General features: G+C 42.4%; 1 protein-coding gene and 1 long non-coding RNA gene across 11 annotated transcripts in view; one reads left to right on the forward strand and one right to left on the reverse strand.

Moving 5' to 3' along the window:
* Window positions 1-18,439, reverse strand: part of LOC146405986 (uncharacterized) — a 436,419-nt gene that overhangs the window by 393,384 nt on the left and 24,596 nt on the right. The gene's annotated exons all lie outside the window — the stretch shown is intronic.
* Window positions 1-18,439, forward strand: part of MAP3K5 (mitogen-activated protein kinase kinase kinase 5) — a 254,320-nt gene that overhangs the window by 18,106 nt on the left and 217,775 nt on the right. For 3 of the 10 annotated variants that reach the window (XM_021072505.2, XM_021072507.2, XM_085025175.1), the window contains exon 1: window positions 15,411-16,567. The exons of 5 other annotated variants lie outside the window; for them this stretch is intronic. In XM_021072505.2, coding sequence (XP_020928164.2) covers window positions 16,144-16,567 — 424 coding nt within the window. In that variant the 5' untranslated portion in view covers window positions 15,411-16,143. Of the gene's footprint in view, window positions 1-15,410; window positions 16,568-18,439 lie in introns of those variants that run through there. 2 more of the 10 variants (XM_085025182.1, XM_085025193.1) reach the window with 1 other exon arrangement.

Here is an 18,439-nt window from a genome sequence, read left to right on the forward strand (position 1 = left end):
CATAGAGAACAGACTTGTGGTTGCCTAAGGTGAAGGAGGGTGAGAGAAGGATAGACTGGGAGTTTGGGATTAGCAGATGGAAACTATTATATACAGAGGGATAAACAATAATGCCCTACTGTACAGCACTGGGAACCATATTTAATATCCTGTATAAACCATAATGGAAAAGAATCTGAAAAAAGATATAAATCTGCATAACTGAATCATTTTGCTGTACAGCAGAAATGAACAACATTGTAAATCAACTATATCACAATCAAACAAAATTTTTAAAAAAGACTTGAATAAGAAGGATCTGCTTCCAAGTTCTCTCATGTAATTGTTGGCAGGATTCAGTTCCTATTGGGCTGTTGGACTAAGTGCCTGGTTTCTTGTTGGCCAATGGCTGGAATCCTCCCTCGGTTCCATGCCACCTGGGGCTTTCCATAAGGCAGTTCACAACATGACAATTGGCTTCCCTTAGTGAGGGAAGAGAGGGCAAAAGATGATGAAAAAGATGGAGAACACAGTCTTTTGGTAACCACAGTCTTTTTCTAATGTTGGAAGCTGCAGCCCATCACTTTAGCTGTCTTCTCTTTGTTAGGAGTAAGACATTAGGTCAAGCCCACTCTCAAAGGGATGGGATTACACAAGGAACTAAATACCAACAGGAGGAATAACTGGGGGCCATTTTATAGAGGCTGCCTATCACTATTATTACCAATTTTTAAAAAATGTGTGAAGATCATGTTTAAATGATAGATTTTATCATTTCTTTTTCTCCTTTAACTCATGATTCCATTCTATTATTTTCCTCTGAATCTTGTCCTAATGTAATATATATTTAAACTTGGGATTATTTTCTTGATTTCCTTATTATATATCACTATAAGAAAGTATGTGTATAAACTAATTTTTTTTTTTTTTTTTTTTTTTTTTTTGCTTTTCAGGGCCACACCTGTGGCACATGTAAGTTCCCAGGCCAGGGGTCCAATCAGAGCTACAGCCACCGGCCTACACCACAGCCATAGCAACCCCAGATCCTTAACCCACTGAGCAAGGCCAGGGATCAAACCCGCAACCTCATGACTCCTAATTGGATTCATTTCCACTGTGCCATAATGGGAACTCCCCCTATAAACTAAACTTTTAATTTAAAAAAATCTGCTAGGAGTTCCCATCATTGCTCAATGGTTAACGAACCCGACTAGTATCAATCAGGATGCAGGTTTGATCCCTGGCCTTGCTCAGTGGGTTAAGGATCCTGTGTTGCTGTGGCTGTGGTACAGGTCAGCAGCTGTAGCTCTGATTCAGCCCCTAGCCTGAGAATGTCCATATGCCACCGTTGAAGTCCCAAAAAGCCAAAAAAAAAAAAAAAAAAAAAAATCATCTACAACTATGGTGGTTTACTTATCATTCACCTATTGTCAGTGCTGGTATTATGACTAGCTTTATTTATTTATTTATTTATTTATTTTTTTTTTCTTTTTGCCATTTCTAGGACCACTTCTTCGGCACATGGAGGTTCCCAGGCTAGGGGTCTAATCGGAGCTGTAGCCACCAGTCTACACCAGAGCCACAGCAATGCGGGATCCGAGCCACGTCTGCAATGTACACCACAGCTCACTGCAACTCTGGATCCCTAACCCACTAAGCAAGGCCAGGGATTGAACCCACAACCTCATGGTTCCTATTCGGATTTGTTAACGACTGAGCCACAACGGGAGCTCCCATGACTAGCTTTATTGATCAAAACTATGTAAACATGTAATAAAATTTGATAAGTATTAAGTACAACAGGTAAAATGCCATAGGAAATACATTGCTTAATGCAATAAGGTTGTTTATTTTTTTCAGTTAGTTCATTTCCCCTCTCCTGAGTATGACTTATTCTTAGAATGAGTCAGGGCCACTAGTAAGTAAGGGGTTAGTAATGTACATTAATCCCTTATTTTTAGAGGAATCCATATCACATTCCCATTAAAACAATCTGAACGTAATAGTTACATAGGAACAGTCACAAATGATTAGAGCATTGGTTCATGAACGATAGAGTCCAAGTAAAAAGTAATATCGGTTTAGAGTCTCTAACAAACGTTTAGGAAAAGTTAATTAAAATGTTTCCTCTTCAAGTCTGACTAAATGTCATGTAAACAGAAAACACCGACTTCTTCCTAAAAAGGCAAAAAAAAAACAACAAAAAAAAAAAACTGAAATCCTTCCCTCCACCCTAGCAACACAACAAAGATGCACTTATAGAGGGCAAAAAAATTTGTAATTGAGGAAAAACCACATTTCAGTCTTTCTCCCCCCTGCCCCACAAATTTATAATAAGCAGAAGGACTAGAACTGAGTGATACAGTACAAAGTACATGACTTTCAGGGCTCTTCTCCACTGAAACCGTGTGCTTTGGCTCAATATGGACTTCATACAACAGAACCTGGGTACACCTGGGAAGTGAGGCATTCAGCATCATGTTTACATGTGTGACAAAACTGCAGCTTCTGCATTTGGTTATAAAGGACAACTTGTGCGATAAAGATGTCTCAGCTCATTTGGGAATAAACGTAGAATGCTTTCATTTTCCGACTTTGTGTGTGTGTGTGTATGTGTGTGTGTGTGTCTTTTTAGGGCTCACCCATGGCACATGGAAGTTCCCCGGCTAGGGGTCTAATTGGAGCTGCAGCTGCCAGCTGCACCACAGCTCACGGCAATGCCTGATCATTAACCCACTGGGCGAGGCCAAGGATCGAACTCACATCCTCAAGGATGCTAGTCAGGTTTGTTACCACTGAGCCCTGATGGGGACTCCCTCATTTTCTAACTATTGAAACCAAATATTTCTTATCTAATCCCTTTCATGCTGGGTAGCAGGACTGTTGGTTTTTACACAGTCTCCTTCGTTTAATTATGGTGCCTGAACACTTAATGAAGTATTGGTGTAACAAAGCTCAGGTTCCGGGAAATGCTGATGGGAATAATGCTACCGAGTATGCAAAAGCAGGTCACACTAGGTAATTCCTTTCAGTCTACAGGTAGTGATTTTAAAAACTCTGCCATTACCACTAATCCTATCTGCTCAACACCCCTTACATCCTCTCTTTTAGCAGCAGACTTCTGCTCTCTCTGCCCCTCACTACACAGCCTGGGTGTAAAACCAAAGCTAAGCCTCTCATAGTCCTCTGATCTAGATATAGTATTGTTCCAGAACTACGCATAATCCTAGCCACACTAGTTATTCCCTGGTATTTTTTTTAAAAACGTGGAGGTGTGGTTGGTTTACAATGTCGTGTTAATTTCAGGTGCACAGCAAAGAGATTCTGTTTCATACATATTCTTTTTCAGATTCTTTTCCCTTATAGGTTAACACAAAACATTATGTTTCCCTGTGCTATACAGTTGGTCCTTGTTGGTTATCTGATTTGTGTACAGCAGTGTGTATCCATTAATCCCAAACTCCTAATTTACCCCTCCTCCCTGCCCTTTCCCCTTTGGTAACCAAAAGTTTGTTTCCTGTATCTGTGGGTTTATTTCTGTTTTGTATGTAAGTTCATTTGGCACTTTTTTTCTGATTGCCTTTCGCTTTGAGGAGAAGTTAGCCTGAATATCCTAGTGAATATTTTAGAAATAATGGAATTAGAATTACCAGGATATGGGCCTTAGGAAAGTGCTCCTTTCATAAGGAAAGGCTGTGCTTAGTGGCTGTGCTCTACTGGAGTTTGCCCAGTTTCAGGTCAGAAGTAATTAACTTCCCCATAGTCTAAAGCGTAGTATTTCAGAAATTAAAAATCAGAATAAGTCTAGACAACAAAGAGCGAAGAATTGTCCATATTTGAAATGAAGAATTCCAGTGAAACAGAAGGCAGTGAGCTGTTGATGGATTTTAAACATTTATAAATGTTAGACTGGGTTTTACAGCGTGAGGTAATCTGTTCTACAGATAAAAGCTTCTGTTCTGTCCAAAAGGGGCTTGGAGTACTATGAATCATACGCACATAATAGAAGCCTACTGAACTGGAAATGGCATCCAGAGATCTCAGGACTCAAGAACGATTATCTCATGTATTTCAAACATGATTTAATTGAAATTAGGAAGCTTTGATCAGTAAAATACATGAAATATAAAGAACTGGAGGTTGACTACTATACTTGAAATTGCTTTCATCCAGAATGGGGAACTGTGATTGTATTTGTACAAAGCTAAAAGTGGTATAAAATAAACTTTTTAAAAATAATCTTTTCTGACATCAGATGTAAGTTCAAAAAAATAAAAAAGACATTTAATAGGCCACAGAAGAATGGAAACTTCAAAGAGTCTTTAAAAATAAGAAATAGGCAAAGAACTTCAAAGAAATAAGAAAAAAACAACAATATGGTCTAGCTTTAAATGAAAACCTTTGGTTTTACCGAGATGGGTGTTAAACCAACACCCTTTGCCCACTTTTGGTAGAAGAATGATATCCAAATTTCGGGTTTTTTTTCTAACATTCCAAATTTGGGTATTTGTATTAAACGTATTTTAAATATCTAAAGAGATAGAATATTCTACAATGAGTCTGTGAAATTTAAATTTTTACCTTAATTTTTAAAAAATAGAATTTATTGTTTTCCTCAGTAGTGACAAGCACAGTTACTAAAAAATACCAAATTGGGAATTGGGATGTGGTATGTTTGATGACATGCACAAATTTGGAATTGTGTGCTAAAATAAGAGTTAAATTTATGTAAATGTAATGAAAATCATGGGGTTTCAAAGGAATGTATTGTGCTTGAAATTTATAAACACGTATATTTTGTGAAGTAGTTCAAGCACAAGTTAGAAAAATTGAATTTCCTCAATCTTTAGACATATTTCTGCTTTGGAATAATGGGTAAAGTTTAAATGTTTAGAAATTCATTTTATGAGCTGCGCTATCAGCAGCAGATATTTTTTCTCAGTTGGCTATTTATCTAGTTTGTGATAATCTTTTGTCATAATCTTTTGTCATAGTCTTTTTATTTTTACGTCATCATTTATCTATTTTCCCTTTTTAGTATTTGAATTTTGAGTCATAGTTCTGAAAGTTTTCTTCACTCCTAAGTTGAAAAGAAGGTACCCATATACAGTTGCATTTTTTATAATTAGATCTCCCATCCATCTGGAATTCTTCTTGGTGTATGGTGTGGGAAATGAATCCAATTTTATCTTTTCCATATGGCTTTGCAGTTATTCCAACACGACTTTTAAAAAATCCTTCTTTTCCAATAATCTAAAAGGCTGTTTTTAATTTTATCCTGACTTTTCCTGTGTAATTTGCTCTATTTCTAGATTTTCTATTCTGTCTCATTGATTTGTCTATAAATGAAGCAGTACTATTAATTTTAGAAACTTTATGTTTTATGGAATTCCCTGGTGGCACAGTGGGTTAAGTATCCAGGGATATCACTGCTAAGGTGAGGATTTGATCCCTGGCCTGGGAACTTCTCTGTGCCACGGGCATGGCCAAAAAAGAAAAAAAGAGAAAAAGGAAACCTTATGTCTTTAACAACTATAGTGCCATAGAAAATCGCTGTGACTCTGTTTGGGACAGTCACAGCTATTGGGGTTCCCACTGTGGCACAGTGGGTTAAGAATCAGACTGCAGTGGCTTGGGTTGCTATGGAAGTGCAGGTTTGAGCCCCAACCTGGCACAGTGGGTTAAAGAATCCGGCATTGCCGCAGCTGCAGCTCGGATTGAATCCAACATCGGAGAACTTTCATATGCCACAGGTGCGGCCATAAAAATAAAAATTAAAAAAAAGTCACAACTATTATTCCTGTGGCACAGCCTCGGCCTGTAACTCCTGGCCTCTGAGGGCTCTTGGTTTCTTCTTCTACTGAGCCTGGATGCCAACCTTGCATTGATGCGCAAGCCCCCAATTCAGTGTTTGGTTTTGGTTGCCAGAGTTGGTTTCCTTTGCTTACGCAAAAACTCTTCCTGTGACCCTAAGTTTGTCGTAATTTGTTTCTCTAAATTAAAGGGATACATTTAACAGTAAGAATTCTTGGCAAAGTGAGGGAAGAAGAAGGGGACACGCAGACAGTCTGGGGAATGGGGAGTATGTGGGTAGGACAGACTAAATGGATGAGGCCTTGGTCTTCTTTTCACAAAACAGGAAGAGAACCATTTCCCTGTATTAAAACGGCTTTCATTTATTAGGACAGAAATAGAAATTTCAATGTGGGCACCTGTACTTTTAACAGAAGCATATCAAAGTTTATATTAAAAATCATTCCAGCTTGAGGAGTCCTGAGACGCAACGAGATCATGAGATCACGGCCCTTTCCCGAGGCCAGGCTTGGAATATGACAGAAACATCTTAACTTCCTTTGGGGTTTAGCTACAGGCCTAAAGTTCTACACTAGGCCATAGTTTTCTTTCCAAAATATAAACGGGCTCATATTCCTCCTCTGCTTAAGGTCCTTGAATGCCTCCTTTACTTAGAGGATGAAATTAAATTTAACTTTCATGAAGACACTTGGAAATCTGGCCCCAACCTCAGTTTCTGCACTTGTTTCTTGACTACCATACCAAACAAACAATAGTAGCAGTTGTTGCAGTAGTAGTTTTATAGAAATAATTGCTTCCAGCCTGGGTTCCTGGACTCTTTATTTATTTATTTTGTCTTTTTGTCTTTTTAGGGTTGCACCACATGGCGTGTGAAGGTTCCCAGGCCAGGGGTCTAATCGGAGCTGTAGCCACGGGCCTACGCTACAGCCACAGCAACGCCAGATCTGAGCTGCGCCTGCGACCTACACCTGAGCTCACGGCAACGCTGGATCCTTAACCCACTGATCGAGGCCAGGGATTGAACCCGCAATCTCATGGTTCCTAGTCAGATTCGTTTCCGCTGCACCAGGACGGGAACTCCTCTTAGACTCTTTAATCAAAAGGCATTTAAAAGAGGCCAAATGAGGAAGTCAGACAAGGCTTTATTGGAACTCATGCTGCAGCAGGAGTGAGCAAAAATAAGAAACAGATGCTCTTACTGGCTCCCTGAGGGCGGGGGGAGAGCTGGTCCCTTAAATGGAGGAAAGGTAGGGGGGGAGTGGTGAGTCAGGCCAGAGGGATGGCTTAGGTGGTGCCATATGCTGGGATCATGTCTGGTACCCTGCTTTTGCTCCAGGCACCTCAGAAGTGGCAATTGGGTTTTGGCCTTTTAAAATCTGGTTTGTAATTTGCCCCAACTACTCATGCATGCAGTTATTTTTTGGTCCCTTAGAGTTTCTTTGTATTCTGTTGCTCCAGATGACACTTGTTCAGGTGAAAGCACTGCAGTAAAGGGTCCCAGGTCCCAGGTCCCAGGCTGTTTCATAATGAGCAACAACAGAGGGCTCATAGTGGTGGTGGCAGTTGAACTGTTTGACTGTAATTACTATGAAACGATTACCCCTAGCACTCTTTTACATGTACTGGTACTGGAAGTGCCTGCGGTTTTCTAGAATTCAACATACCATCTTATGTGTGTACATTTTTGCCTGCTTTTGCACAGGCCAGCATTTCTTCCCATTTACCTGGACTGGAATAGCTGCTACTCCTACTCTTTCTGTATATATTCTACTGCAGCTCAATCTCTCCACACATCTATCTCTCCAGGTAGGAGTGAGCTCAATTAGGATCATACTTTATTATCTGTTTAATACTTAGAGCTTTCTATAGTGCCAAAGGAATGAATACAGATCCTTCGAGGTATTATGGCAAATACCTTTCTTTCAATAATAACACTGTTCGGTAGATCTTCTGCAACAATGGAAATGTTGTACACATATATTGTCTAATAAAGTGGCCACTGGCCCCATAGGGCGGCTGTGACTTGAAATGAGGCTGTTAAATTTTTAATCTGATTTTAATTTTACGCTAAGTTTTTTGAAGCCGTATGTTTTCTTCTTTTTACTTTTACCTCAACCATCTCCTGGACCTCCTTGTCATTTATACTTAGGCTTAAATATTTGCTAGACTAAGATGATGCAAAAGAAGAAGGTATATAGGTCTGCAACAAAAAACCCAGGTAAAAATATTTTTGTCTAAATATTTTAACAGATTGGATTCCATCATAACTTTTAAGGAGTCATTCAGTATAACGTGTACTTAATTCAATGAAGTCACTTAATTCCTGATATTTTAAGTCTTTTATAATGTATTATTTTGTATAATGTATTATTTTTAAATGGTTTAGAAAAAAAATCAAGGTGAGCTTTTATGCTAAAATATTTGGGCATGTTATACACTTACAAGTCTTCTGCAAGAAGAACAGTAGAACAGATTTCTTTTTTTTTTTTTTTTTTTTTTTTTTTTTTTTGTCTTTTTGCTATTTCTTGGGCCACTCCCGCGGCATATGGAGTTTCCCAGGCTAGGGGTCGAATCGGAGCTGTAGCTGCCAGCCTACACCAGAGCCACAGCAACGCGGGATCCGAGCCGCGTCTGCAACCTACACCACAGCTCACGGCAACGCCGGATCGTTAACCCACTGAGCAAGGGCAGGGATCGAACCCGCAACCTCATGGTTCCTAGTCGGATTCGTGAACCACTGCGCCACAACGGGAACTCCAGAACAGATTTCTATGCTTGCCTGAGGAGGATCATTTTAATCCACTTTGGAATTTATGATAACCTTTTTAATTGTTGAAGATCTTAGCCCTTTTGTAGCTGAACTCCAGTAAGTCTGTCCTTATTTAAGCATGTATGGAATTAAAAGCTAAAAAGACTGTCAAGCATAAGATGGCTAGATAACAAAATGGCATTTTGGCATTTTGGCAAAAGGCATTATGAGATTTTACAGGCATATTGAAAGTGTTTGGTTCTTAAACTTATTTAAATCATACCTCTGGGGTTGGAGTTTGGTGGGGGAGGGTCTCTAGTTGCGTAGAATTCCCTAGGGTGAATCCGATCCGCCTCGTGGCTACTCGGGGTCGGGGTGGGGGGTGTGTTGGGGGGTTAGAGCTATTGGATATGCAAAGGAACTGAGGTCATCTTCTAGGAGCACAGACTTCTTGGTGAATTAAGCAATCCCGAAACATGATTTTGTACTCAAACAAATTGACATCAATTCTGAAATACATGGCAAACTTCAAGACCAAAGCCACATTCATTCTTGTTGACTTTAACCTCAAATTATTTCCCAAGATTTTGCTCTCTCTGGCTTCTGCTGGAAGAGTTTGGAAACACAGCTACTGTACCCAGCTTGCAGAAAAAGAAGTAAGAACAGTCTTTTTATTTTTTTGCTTTTATTTATTTATTTTTTAGGGCCATACCCTCGGCATATGGAGGTTCTCAGGCTAGGAGTCGAATCTGAGCTGTAACTGCCAGCCTACACCACAGCCACAGCAACTCGGGATCCCAGCCAAGTCTGTGACCTACAGCACAGCTCACAGCAACAACGGATCCTTAACCTTACTGAGGGAGGCTGGGGATCAAACCTGTGTCCTCATGGATACTTGTTAGATTTGTTTCTGCTTTGCCACGATGGGAACTCCAAGAATAGTCTTTTAATATAATATTTTAATTCCAAATTTGATAGACTCTCTCTTCTCATCACCTTTCTTTTAAACTTTATGTGTGGAGTTCCCGTTGTGGTTCATTGAGTTGAGAACTCAACAGACTGTCCATGAGGATGTGGGTTCGATCCTGGCCTCGCTCAGTGGGTTAACGATCTGACATTACTGTGGTTGTGGTGTAGTCTGGCAGCTGCAACTCCAATTCGACGCTTAGCCCAGGAACTTGCATATGCTGCAGATGTGGCCATAAAAAGAAAAAAAAAAAACAAAAACCCAAAACTTTATGCAGCTGTTAAATTAACTGGTTTCATGTGCTCCCACCACAATCTTTTTTTAAAAAAAAAGGCAGACTGACATTTTCTGATGCAATGGTCTTATCTTCCCATTTCAATAAGGAGCACAATCTCTGGGTTGGAACCCTAGTCTTGTTACTAACTCCTTGCCTGACACTGGGTAACCTTATTCCTCTGGCTTCCTGAGTCCCTCATTATAAAGATGGGAGATGTGAGATATGCATATAAAGCAGTTAGCATGGTGATGGGCACTTGCTGTTTTTTCAAATGGAAATATCTCTAAGATATTCGATTATGTTATTACTAGAAAATTAACTTGGCATCAGTTAAGTCACAGTGGTAGTGACTTATTTGTGCAAAAATTAAAGCAAGCCCTTTGCTTGTAGAGTTGCCCACTGTTTAGATTTTACTCACCTGTAACTCTGCTTTTTGGTCCTCTGTAATTTCTGGAATTTTTGAATCTCAGCTTTGGATTCTAGGGCTTTGATGAGATTCATGCCTACTGTGTTTGGTGTGACTATCTCATGATTGGTGATCTGTTTTCCTATCAGGAGTCACATGACAGATATCTGGTTATCTTTCCTTTAGTGATATTAGTAACTATTGATCATCTGTAACTGGATCCAGATTTACTAAGTTGCAAAATGGTGATATTCTAGCTACCTCTGACTTCTTATATGTATTAGCTGAAATATTTCTAAAAAGATAGCAGTCCCTCATCTACTGTTTGATTACCCAGTATATTTTCACTTTTTATCCATTTCAATTCAGTACAAGGACTGGTGTCCCAACTGAATACTTAAACACAGCCCATTAGGGCTTTAAAGGATTTTCCATGTAATCTAATTCACCACTCTCTTTTATGGATGAAGAAATAAACTCAAAGAGATTAAATTAGTTTTCTAATTTCCAAAAGCTCTTGGGGAGTTATTAGAGTCTCAATAGGAAACAAGATAATTTGAGGTGGACTTATTTACAAAAAGACCAACTGCAAAGGGAGGGAGAGGTTATAGGGAAGCTTTAGGGGATTGTGAAGGAATTTGAAACTAGCAGCTTAAGAGCTCTCGTCATTTCTAGGTGCCAAGGACAACGTGAAGGACGAGTATGAAACTTTGTTAAGCCCTGTACGGATCTGCCACCTTGAGAAGAGCAATGACTTCCTATTGAGCAACATGGTCAGCCTGATGGGATTCACCAGTCCCAGTAGCTGACCTTCCTCAGATTCCCTGGGGGGACAAACCCAAACCCAATTGGTAAACAGGAAGCGAGGAAGCCCATTGATTTAACTTATAGATTAGTCTCTGGAGGCGGGAGCTTGCAGGGGTGTAAACGGAGAGGAGAACTCAGGAAAGAAGTCCAGGCAGGCTTGGATTCCCATTCAGGTTCTACTCTACCATCCAACCACGCATTCCAGTGCTGGCCTCCATCCACAGAACTTATATTTGTCAAAATAATTCATGGCCCAGGATGATCTTATCTTCCTCTGGTGAATTTTGTTTGTTGAATGCCTGGAATTACTTTAATCCAATTTCAGAGTTTGAGAATTTTTTTTTTTTCTGGGTTAATCAGGTGTCTAGAGACAGGGTTGCTGTCCATGTAAGTGTTAGTCTACTCCTACACTACATTGTCCTTTCTATTGTCCTAACAGGTGTTGTCAAAAATGCAGTTCAGTCTCCCAGCTGCCTAATTCAGATCCACCAAAATTGCCAGGCCAAAAGCAGCCTCCACTGTAGGCACACCCTCTGAATCCCTGGCCTTTCTTCCAGAATCTGGCCAGATATTTCATTAATTCTTTGATGCCTTTATTTTAAATTTTGTCCAGCATTCTTAGTCTTCTTCAGTGAGAAGGTTCATCAGTATTACTTAAGTTGTCATAATCAGATGCAGAAATCTCTCCCTTATATTTCTCTAGCTCTTTATTGGGAATTTTTTTTTTGCCCTACCAAAAGTTATTCTCAAAGGTGTCCCAAGGACAGTCTCTAAGTGGAAGTGGGATGGACTCTGAGTGAGAATACCATTTTGATCAGCAAACTTCAGTTCTGCTGCCCTGCTTTTTTAAAGTGTAAAGATGTCATGGACTCTTTGCAATATTATAATTCTATCTTTCATTGACTATGATTTAATCTTTGCCAAAAGCCTCTAGGAAAGCCTGCTATTTGTGGTAAAGAGCTAAGCTATATGTTACTTCTCTAGTTCCTGAATTCCTTTTTTCCCCGATGCAGAATGCCAAGTTGTGAGCTTACAATGAACAGTATAATCCCTTCAGTTCTTAATTAAGATCATAGAACCAGAAAGCATTATATCTGACATAATTATTTCAGATTCCTCTGAAATGCCTTCACTGAATTAATATTTAATTTTATGTTCTTAGCTTTAAAAATACGAAATCCAAATTTAAAGAACACATATAATTTTTATAAATCCACGTTTGATTGCCCTGTATTGCCCAGTGTCCTCTATATCAAATTCTATGTAATAAACCTTTATAGAATTCAGTGCCAAGTTAAGACTTGACTCTTCATATGAATATGTGTCCTTTTCTGTGTTTTTATTTTGGCAGCCAAAACACAGACCTAAATTTCTCAATTGATTGAGTTCTTAATTTATCCCAGCTGCTTGATAACTCTTTTATTGGCTTCCTTATTGATTTCTAGTAATTTAAAATTATATTTACCTTGCTTTGTGTATGGCATTAAATCCCACTTGTCTAAAGCTACAGAGAAAGAAGGAAGCTTGTTAGCTAAGGCAAAAGCAAGCTAGGAGCTAGGAGTGTCTCCTACTACCAGGAGACCCGTGCTCATTTCAGGTTTAAAATTCACCATTTTGCCTCTTCAAGAAGAAACCTGAAAGCTCAAGATAGGCAAAGCAAGTCACAAGGCCAACTCAGGGTCAAAGAGTGACAGACACTCCACCTCTTGATGGAAGAAGCTGCAAAGAATTTGTAGCCATTTAAAATGGTCATGGGAGTTCCTGTTGTGGCTCAGCAGAAACGAATCCATGAGGATGCCAGTTCAATTTCTGGCCTCGCCCAGGGGGTTAAGGATCCGGCATTGCCATGAGCTGTGGTGTAGGTCACAGATGCGGCATAGATCCCCGCAATGCTATGGCTGTGGCGTGGGCTGGCAACTACAGCTCAGATTCGACCCCTAGCCTGGGAACGTCCATATGCCAAGAGTGCAGCCCTAAAAAAAAAAAAAAAAGCAAATAAAACAAACAAACAAATAAATAAAATGGTTCCCAAAGAGGAGACGTTGGAGGGGTGGGGGAGGTGGAGAGGATGTGGACTGGGGTTTGGGATTGGCATATGCACACTGTGGTATGTGGAGTGATTGGCCAACAGGGACCTGCTGTATAGCACAGGGAACTCTACCCAGTATTCTGTGATAACCTATGTGGGAAAGGAATCTGAAAGAGAATGGATGTGTGTATGGATAACTGAATCACTTTGTTGTATAGCAGAAATTCTTACAACATTGTAAATCAGTTATACTGCAATAAAACTTTAAAGAATGAAAACAAATTTAAAAAAAGGCTTTCATCCTTCCAGACAGACACCCCGAGGCATACACAGCAACCTGAAGGCAGGTGGGATTTCAGAATAGTGCCCCTGCCTCCGCACAGGCCCCAAATTTGGCTTGTAAGTTGAATCTACACTATTCAATTGCTTATCAGCTATAAAATGAAATTTCACTTGGTTTCACCTAATACACGTGGTGTAAGATTTATCAGCTAAACCATGCCATTTAGGTGGGAGAGCTTTGGGACCAAGAGCAGTAGTCTTTCAGTGTTGCATTGGGGTTTGTCTGCCAGTAATCAGTGACATCTCTAAAGTTATTAAATTAATCCAAAGTAAAACAAAGCCAGCAAAGTAAAACAAAATCATATATGAAAAATTGCTCAGAAAAGACCTGTAAGCAAGGCAATAGTGACAAGGTCTAAAAAGTTATGGTTTTTAGAATATAGCTTTATATGTAACCTTGGACCTTATTTGTGTCATCAAATGCCACTTGAGAATTTGGGCATTTTCGTTTTCCAGACGTGGTCCCAGTGACTTTCCTGCGTTTATTGTTTTGGGCCAGTATGAAGTGGAAGATTATCTACTCTCAGAGAAGTTTAGAGGCTTGACAAGTTGTTGGAAATATTAAAAGTAGTAAGCCTATCAACATTTTGTTTCTATATGATCACTGACTCACTAAGTATCTACTTTCCTAATGATATCAAGTTCAAAAGCAGATGTGGATCACACAGATTCCAGTTGCCTTCCGAGGAATTCACTGCCGTCATTTTATTTTATTTATTTTATTTCATTTTATTTTATTTTTTGTCTTTTTAGGGCCCCACCAGGGGCATATGGAAATTCCCAGGCCCGGGGTCAAATCGGAGCTACAACTGCTGGCCTTCGCCACAGCCACAGCAACCTGGGATCTGAGAAGAGTCTGCAACCTACACCACAGGTCACCCCAACACAGGACCCTTAACCCACTGAGCGAAGCTAGGGATCCAACCCACATCTTCATGGATGCTAGTCAGGGTTGTGACCACTGAGCCACGGTGGGAACTCTCTACTCCCACCATTTTCTAAACCTTTAGAAAAAGCTTTGCTTTATTTGGCTTCATTGAGGAGACAATTGTGCAAATACAGTTGTGCAGCTGCAAGGTGTTTTCCCACACTACTCTTTCCTTCCTTCTTTGAGCTCTTTACTACTCAACTGCTTTCGTCTTCCTTTTTCTCTGGGCTTGCGTGTAATTTGCAATAGTCTTCTTCCTTTTTCATAGAACTCATTCATCTCTGGAAAGTCCAAACCTGTTGCTTTATTTCACTGTAACTTTCACTGGTCTTCCTAAAGTTATAGCATTCTGGGGAAGTTCTCTGAGAACTTACACATCTGTTTTTGCTTCCCAAATAAGTAGATTTTTTTTTTCTTTTAATTGCGCTTAAGCAATCTAGGCATTTTTCCCCTGTGGTGCAATTTAAAAAAAAAAATAGAAATAATCACTTAATTTCCTACTTACATCTGGTGGATGATGATTTGCCAAGTGGAGTATAGAACAGGTTTTCTATCTCAAGTAAGTAGGCGTTGCGTTGCGGGAAATTTTAAGACCCAGATGGGAATATTACATTGTTCAGCAGTTGGAGCTAATCAATTACTCATTAATGACAGCAGAGCTATTGAAAGTTTGAAAATGAAAAGCACTAAGCGCAGACCCTATAAATTTACCTACCAGGCCACTTCCGGAGGGCGACTGTCACCAATAAACCGCCTGCCAGTTCAGGCCCAGCTGCTAGACCTCCCGCCTTGCGCAACGCGGGCCTCAGCGCTGCGCTAGTCCTGGCAGCGCCGCACGCGGACCCGATGCCGGCAGGGGGCGCTGGGGCCACGGGGAACGCTGCAAATGCCTCCCGAGTATTCGCAAGAGAGACTTTTGCGCCATCCTGCTATCGCGTGCGCTCCGGAATTTTGCCTACTCTAGGTCTTCTTGAGTGGGGTCCTGGTGGGTGACGGCGGAGAACCTTAGCCCCGCGTGGTGCTCGGGGCTGGGCTGAGGTCCGGGAGCCGTGGTGCGGTCGGTTGCGTCCGGGCCGAGCTTCCCAGCAGCGCCCTCCCCCGGGGCGGGCCCTGACTTTCGGTGCCGCGACGAGTGGGCGGCAAGAAGCCGGTGGCCGACACGCAGAGCGGCTGCGAGGAGCGGCCAGACTCGAGCAGCCAGGCTGGTGCTGGGACGGAGCCGCCGCGGCGATCGGCAGAGAAACGGGGCCAGGGAAGGAGGAGGAAATAGAGCCGATGAAGGGGAGCTGCCGCCGAGGAAGGGGGCGGATCCTTTCGGCGGCCGCGGCCGCTGTTCCGGGACGCAGTCCAGGGAGCCTGCCCGCCAGTAAGGTGCTGGCCAGGTAGCTCCCCACCCAGAGGGCGCCCTCCCCGGACCATCCCCGAGAGGCTGGCACGGAAGGAGCCGGGACCGCGCTCTGGGTGGCCAGGGCGCACCGCACCCCGAGAGCGGCGCCCTTGAGCCGCACCGCCGCGCAGGTTCGCCAGCCGACTTGTCCGCCGGCCAAGAAAAGGAAGCGCTGTCCCTTCCCGCTCAACCCGGCCTCCCCACCCCTTGTACTCTACACCCTGCAGCGGGCGAGCGGCGTGGCCACGGAGGCGCCGAGGAGGGGCGAGCCGCCGCCGGGCAGCGGCGTCCCTTCGGGGGAGAGGGCGCCGGAGAGGAGGCGGCGGCGCGGGGCGGAAGGCGCGACACGGGATGGCAGCTGCTTAGCCCGACGCGCGCGGAGCAGCCCCGAGCTGTGGCTGGCCAGACGGTGCGGCTGGGCGGGCGACGCCGCTGCCGCGACAACCCGGCCGGGAGAGATGAACGCGGAGGCGGGTGAGGGCATCACTTTCTCCGTGCCACCCTTCGTCGAGGGCGGCAGTTGCCGGAGGGGAGGAGCGGCGGCGGTGGCCGAGGGCGAGGAGAGCCAGCTGCCACCGCCGCCACCGGGCAGCTTCTGGAACGTGGAGAGTGCCGCCGCCCCTGGCACCGGGTGTCCTAGTACCACGTCCGCGAGCAGCACCACCCGATGCCGGGGCAACTCTGGTGGCGGAGGCGGTCGACGGACCACGGTGGCATATGTCATCAACGAAGCGAGCCAGGGGCAGCTGGTGGTGGCCGAGAGTGAGGCCCTGCAGTGCCTACGGGAGGCGTGCGAGGCGGTGGGCGCTGCCCTGGAGACCCTGCATTTTGGGAAACTGGACTTTGGGGAAACCGCGGTGCTGGACCGTTTTTACAATGCAGGTGCGTGTGCAACCCCTTCCCCATCCTCTGCAGTCCGGGGTTATTTCCCCCCTCGCCCCCCCCCCCCCCCGCGGCTGCCACAGGGGGAGAAATGTGTTTTGCGGGGCAGCAGGAAAAAACAATTTCTGAGCAGCAATCGTGCTTCCTACTTATTTACTTCTTGCCCCACCTTAAGGGCAACGAGCGTCGCTGCATGCCTGCTCTGGGCGCTCGTTCGCCACGCTTGGGAGAGTGTATGCGGGTGCAAGAGCCTGTGTGTCTTTGTGCGAGAGTCTGAATGACCCAACCCCGGCCCGCGCTGGAGCCCTGAGGTGCGCGTGGTCCTATCAAAGAACTTCTGTTCTTCTGCGGTGTGAGATACTTGCCCCCATCAGTCCGTCACGATTCACTGTTTTGGTCTCTCTTATGTTAGGTTTGGCCCACATTTTCCTTCTATATATACCTATGACTGTTTTAGATGATGTCCTCATTTTTTTCTGTGTACTTTTGAGAGGACAGAAATCATGACTTCTGCCACTCGGCCAGCTGCAGGCAGAGTGGATCCATGTGAATTTACATGTTATGTAATGATCTTCCCAACTCTGCCCTAAGTTTAGGGGCCTGCTTTCCCGTATCTTAGCAATTCGAATTTTCAAGTAATGACTTCTAAAAGCAATCTTGTAACTTACACTAAACTTGTGTGGTATCTTTGTTAGGATTTCCATGAAAGAACTGGGGTCTGTTTTTCATTACCCCTGATGAGCTGGGACGTATATAATTTAACACTGTTTAAAACACTGATAGGGTGCTTTAATGACAAAGATTAGATTGGCCATTAAAGTGTGCCCATTAAAGTGATTGCTAGGATAATTCATGAAAAAAAATATTTTCCAACTGTCACAGATTTCAGCAAGTGTCATTGTAATTCTAGCGATTTGTTAGCAAATGTTAGAGTTAAAAGCATGTTATTGAAATTAACCTTTAGCACCCTGTATAACCAATGTTGAGACTCTGTGTGTATTTTTTTAAGACATGTGGGCGTAAAGTTTGATTTAATAGTGGTTTCAAACAATAAGGTTCTTGCATGTCTGATCACATAGAAGGTTTTATATTCCAATCTTGTTTTCAGTTCTGATTCTCTTCAGTCTTTTGAAAACACCTGAAGTAGCCTTTGTCAGTTTGGGAATTTAGCCAAGCCGAATATTTTAAGAACAAGAAGAACTTCATGTTAAGGAAGCCAGACTAAATAAACTAGGACTTTCTGGTTCTGGTATATTTTACCATTTTGGGTTTCATAACTAGACATGAGTATCATATATTATAGCTTGGTTCCTTGTGTGGCTTGCTATAAAAATTAGATAAACATAGCTTTTCTAAAAATTACGGCACTCTTATTTTTGGATTGTAATTTGGAAGACACTTCAAAGAACTGAAAGATATGTGAGGAAAACGCCCAATGAGATACTGAGCCTATTTTTATTGCACTGATAGATTGGGTATTTTTATAAGGCTCTCTAAAAAAAATCTTAAACTCTAAGCTAATTTGAAAGAGCTTTCTATCAAAGCTTATGTACTGTTTATTCTCCAACTGCAGTCTCTGGGGAAGGGAGAGAGAAAGATTAGAAGGGACCAGACCTTTGAACTGTATCTCATTTAATCTTCCAAACAAGCCTACGAAGAACGTACATACCATCCTTCTTAGATGGGAATACCAAGGAAGTACTTACCATTCTTCTTAGATGAGGAAACCAATGAAATTCTTACCATTCTTCTTAGATGAGAAAACTAAGGGATTCATCACTGGTGCAGGGTCATAGGTAATAACTGGCAAGATTCCACTTCAGGTGTCTGACTCTAAAAGGTCCTGCTTTGACCTTGCTTCCTCCGTTTATC

The sequence above is a fragment of the Sus scrofa genome, chromosome 1, assembly GCF_054392235.1.
Source record: "Sus scrofa isolate SSC_HxYL_T2T_F1_AM1 chromosome 1, Sscrofa_HxYL_maternal_Yorkshire_Landrace_v2.0, whole genome shotgun sequence".
NCBI lineage: Eukaryota > Metazoa > Chordata > Mammalia > Artiodactyla > Suidae > Sus > Sus scrofa.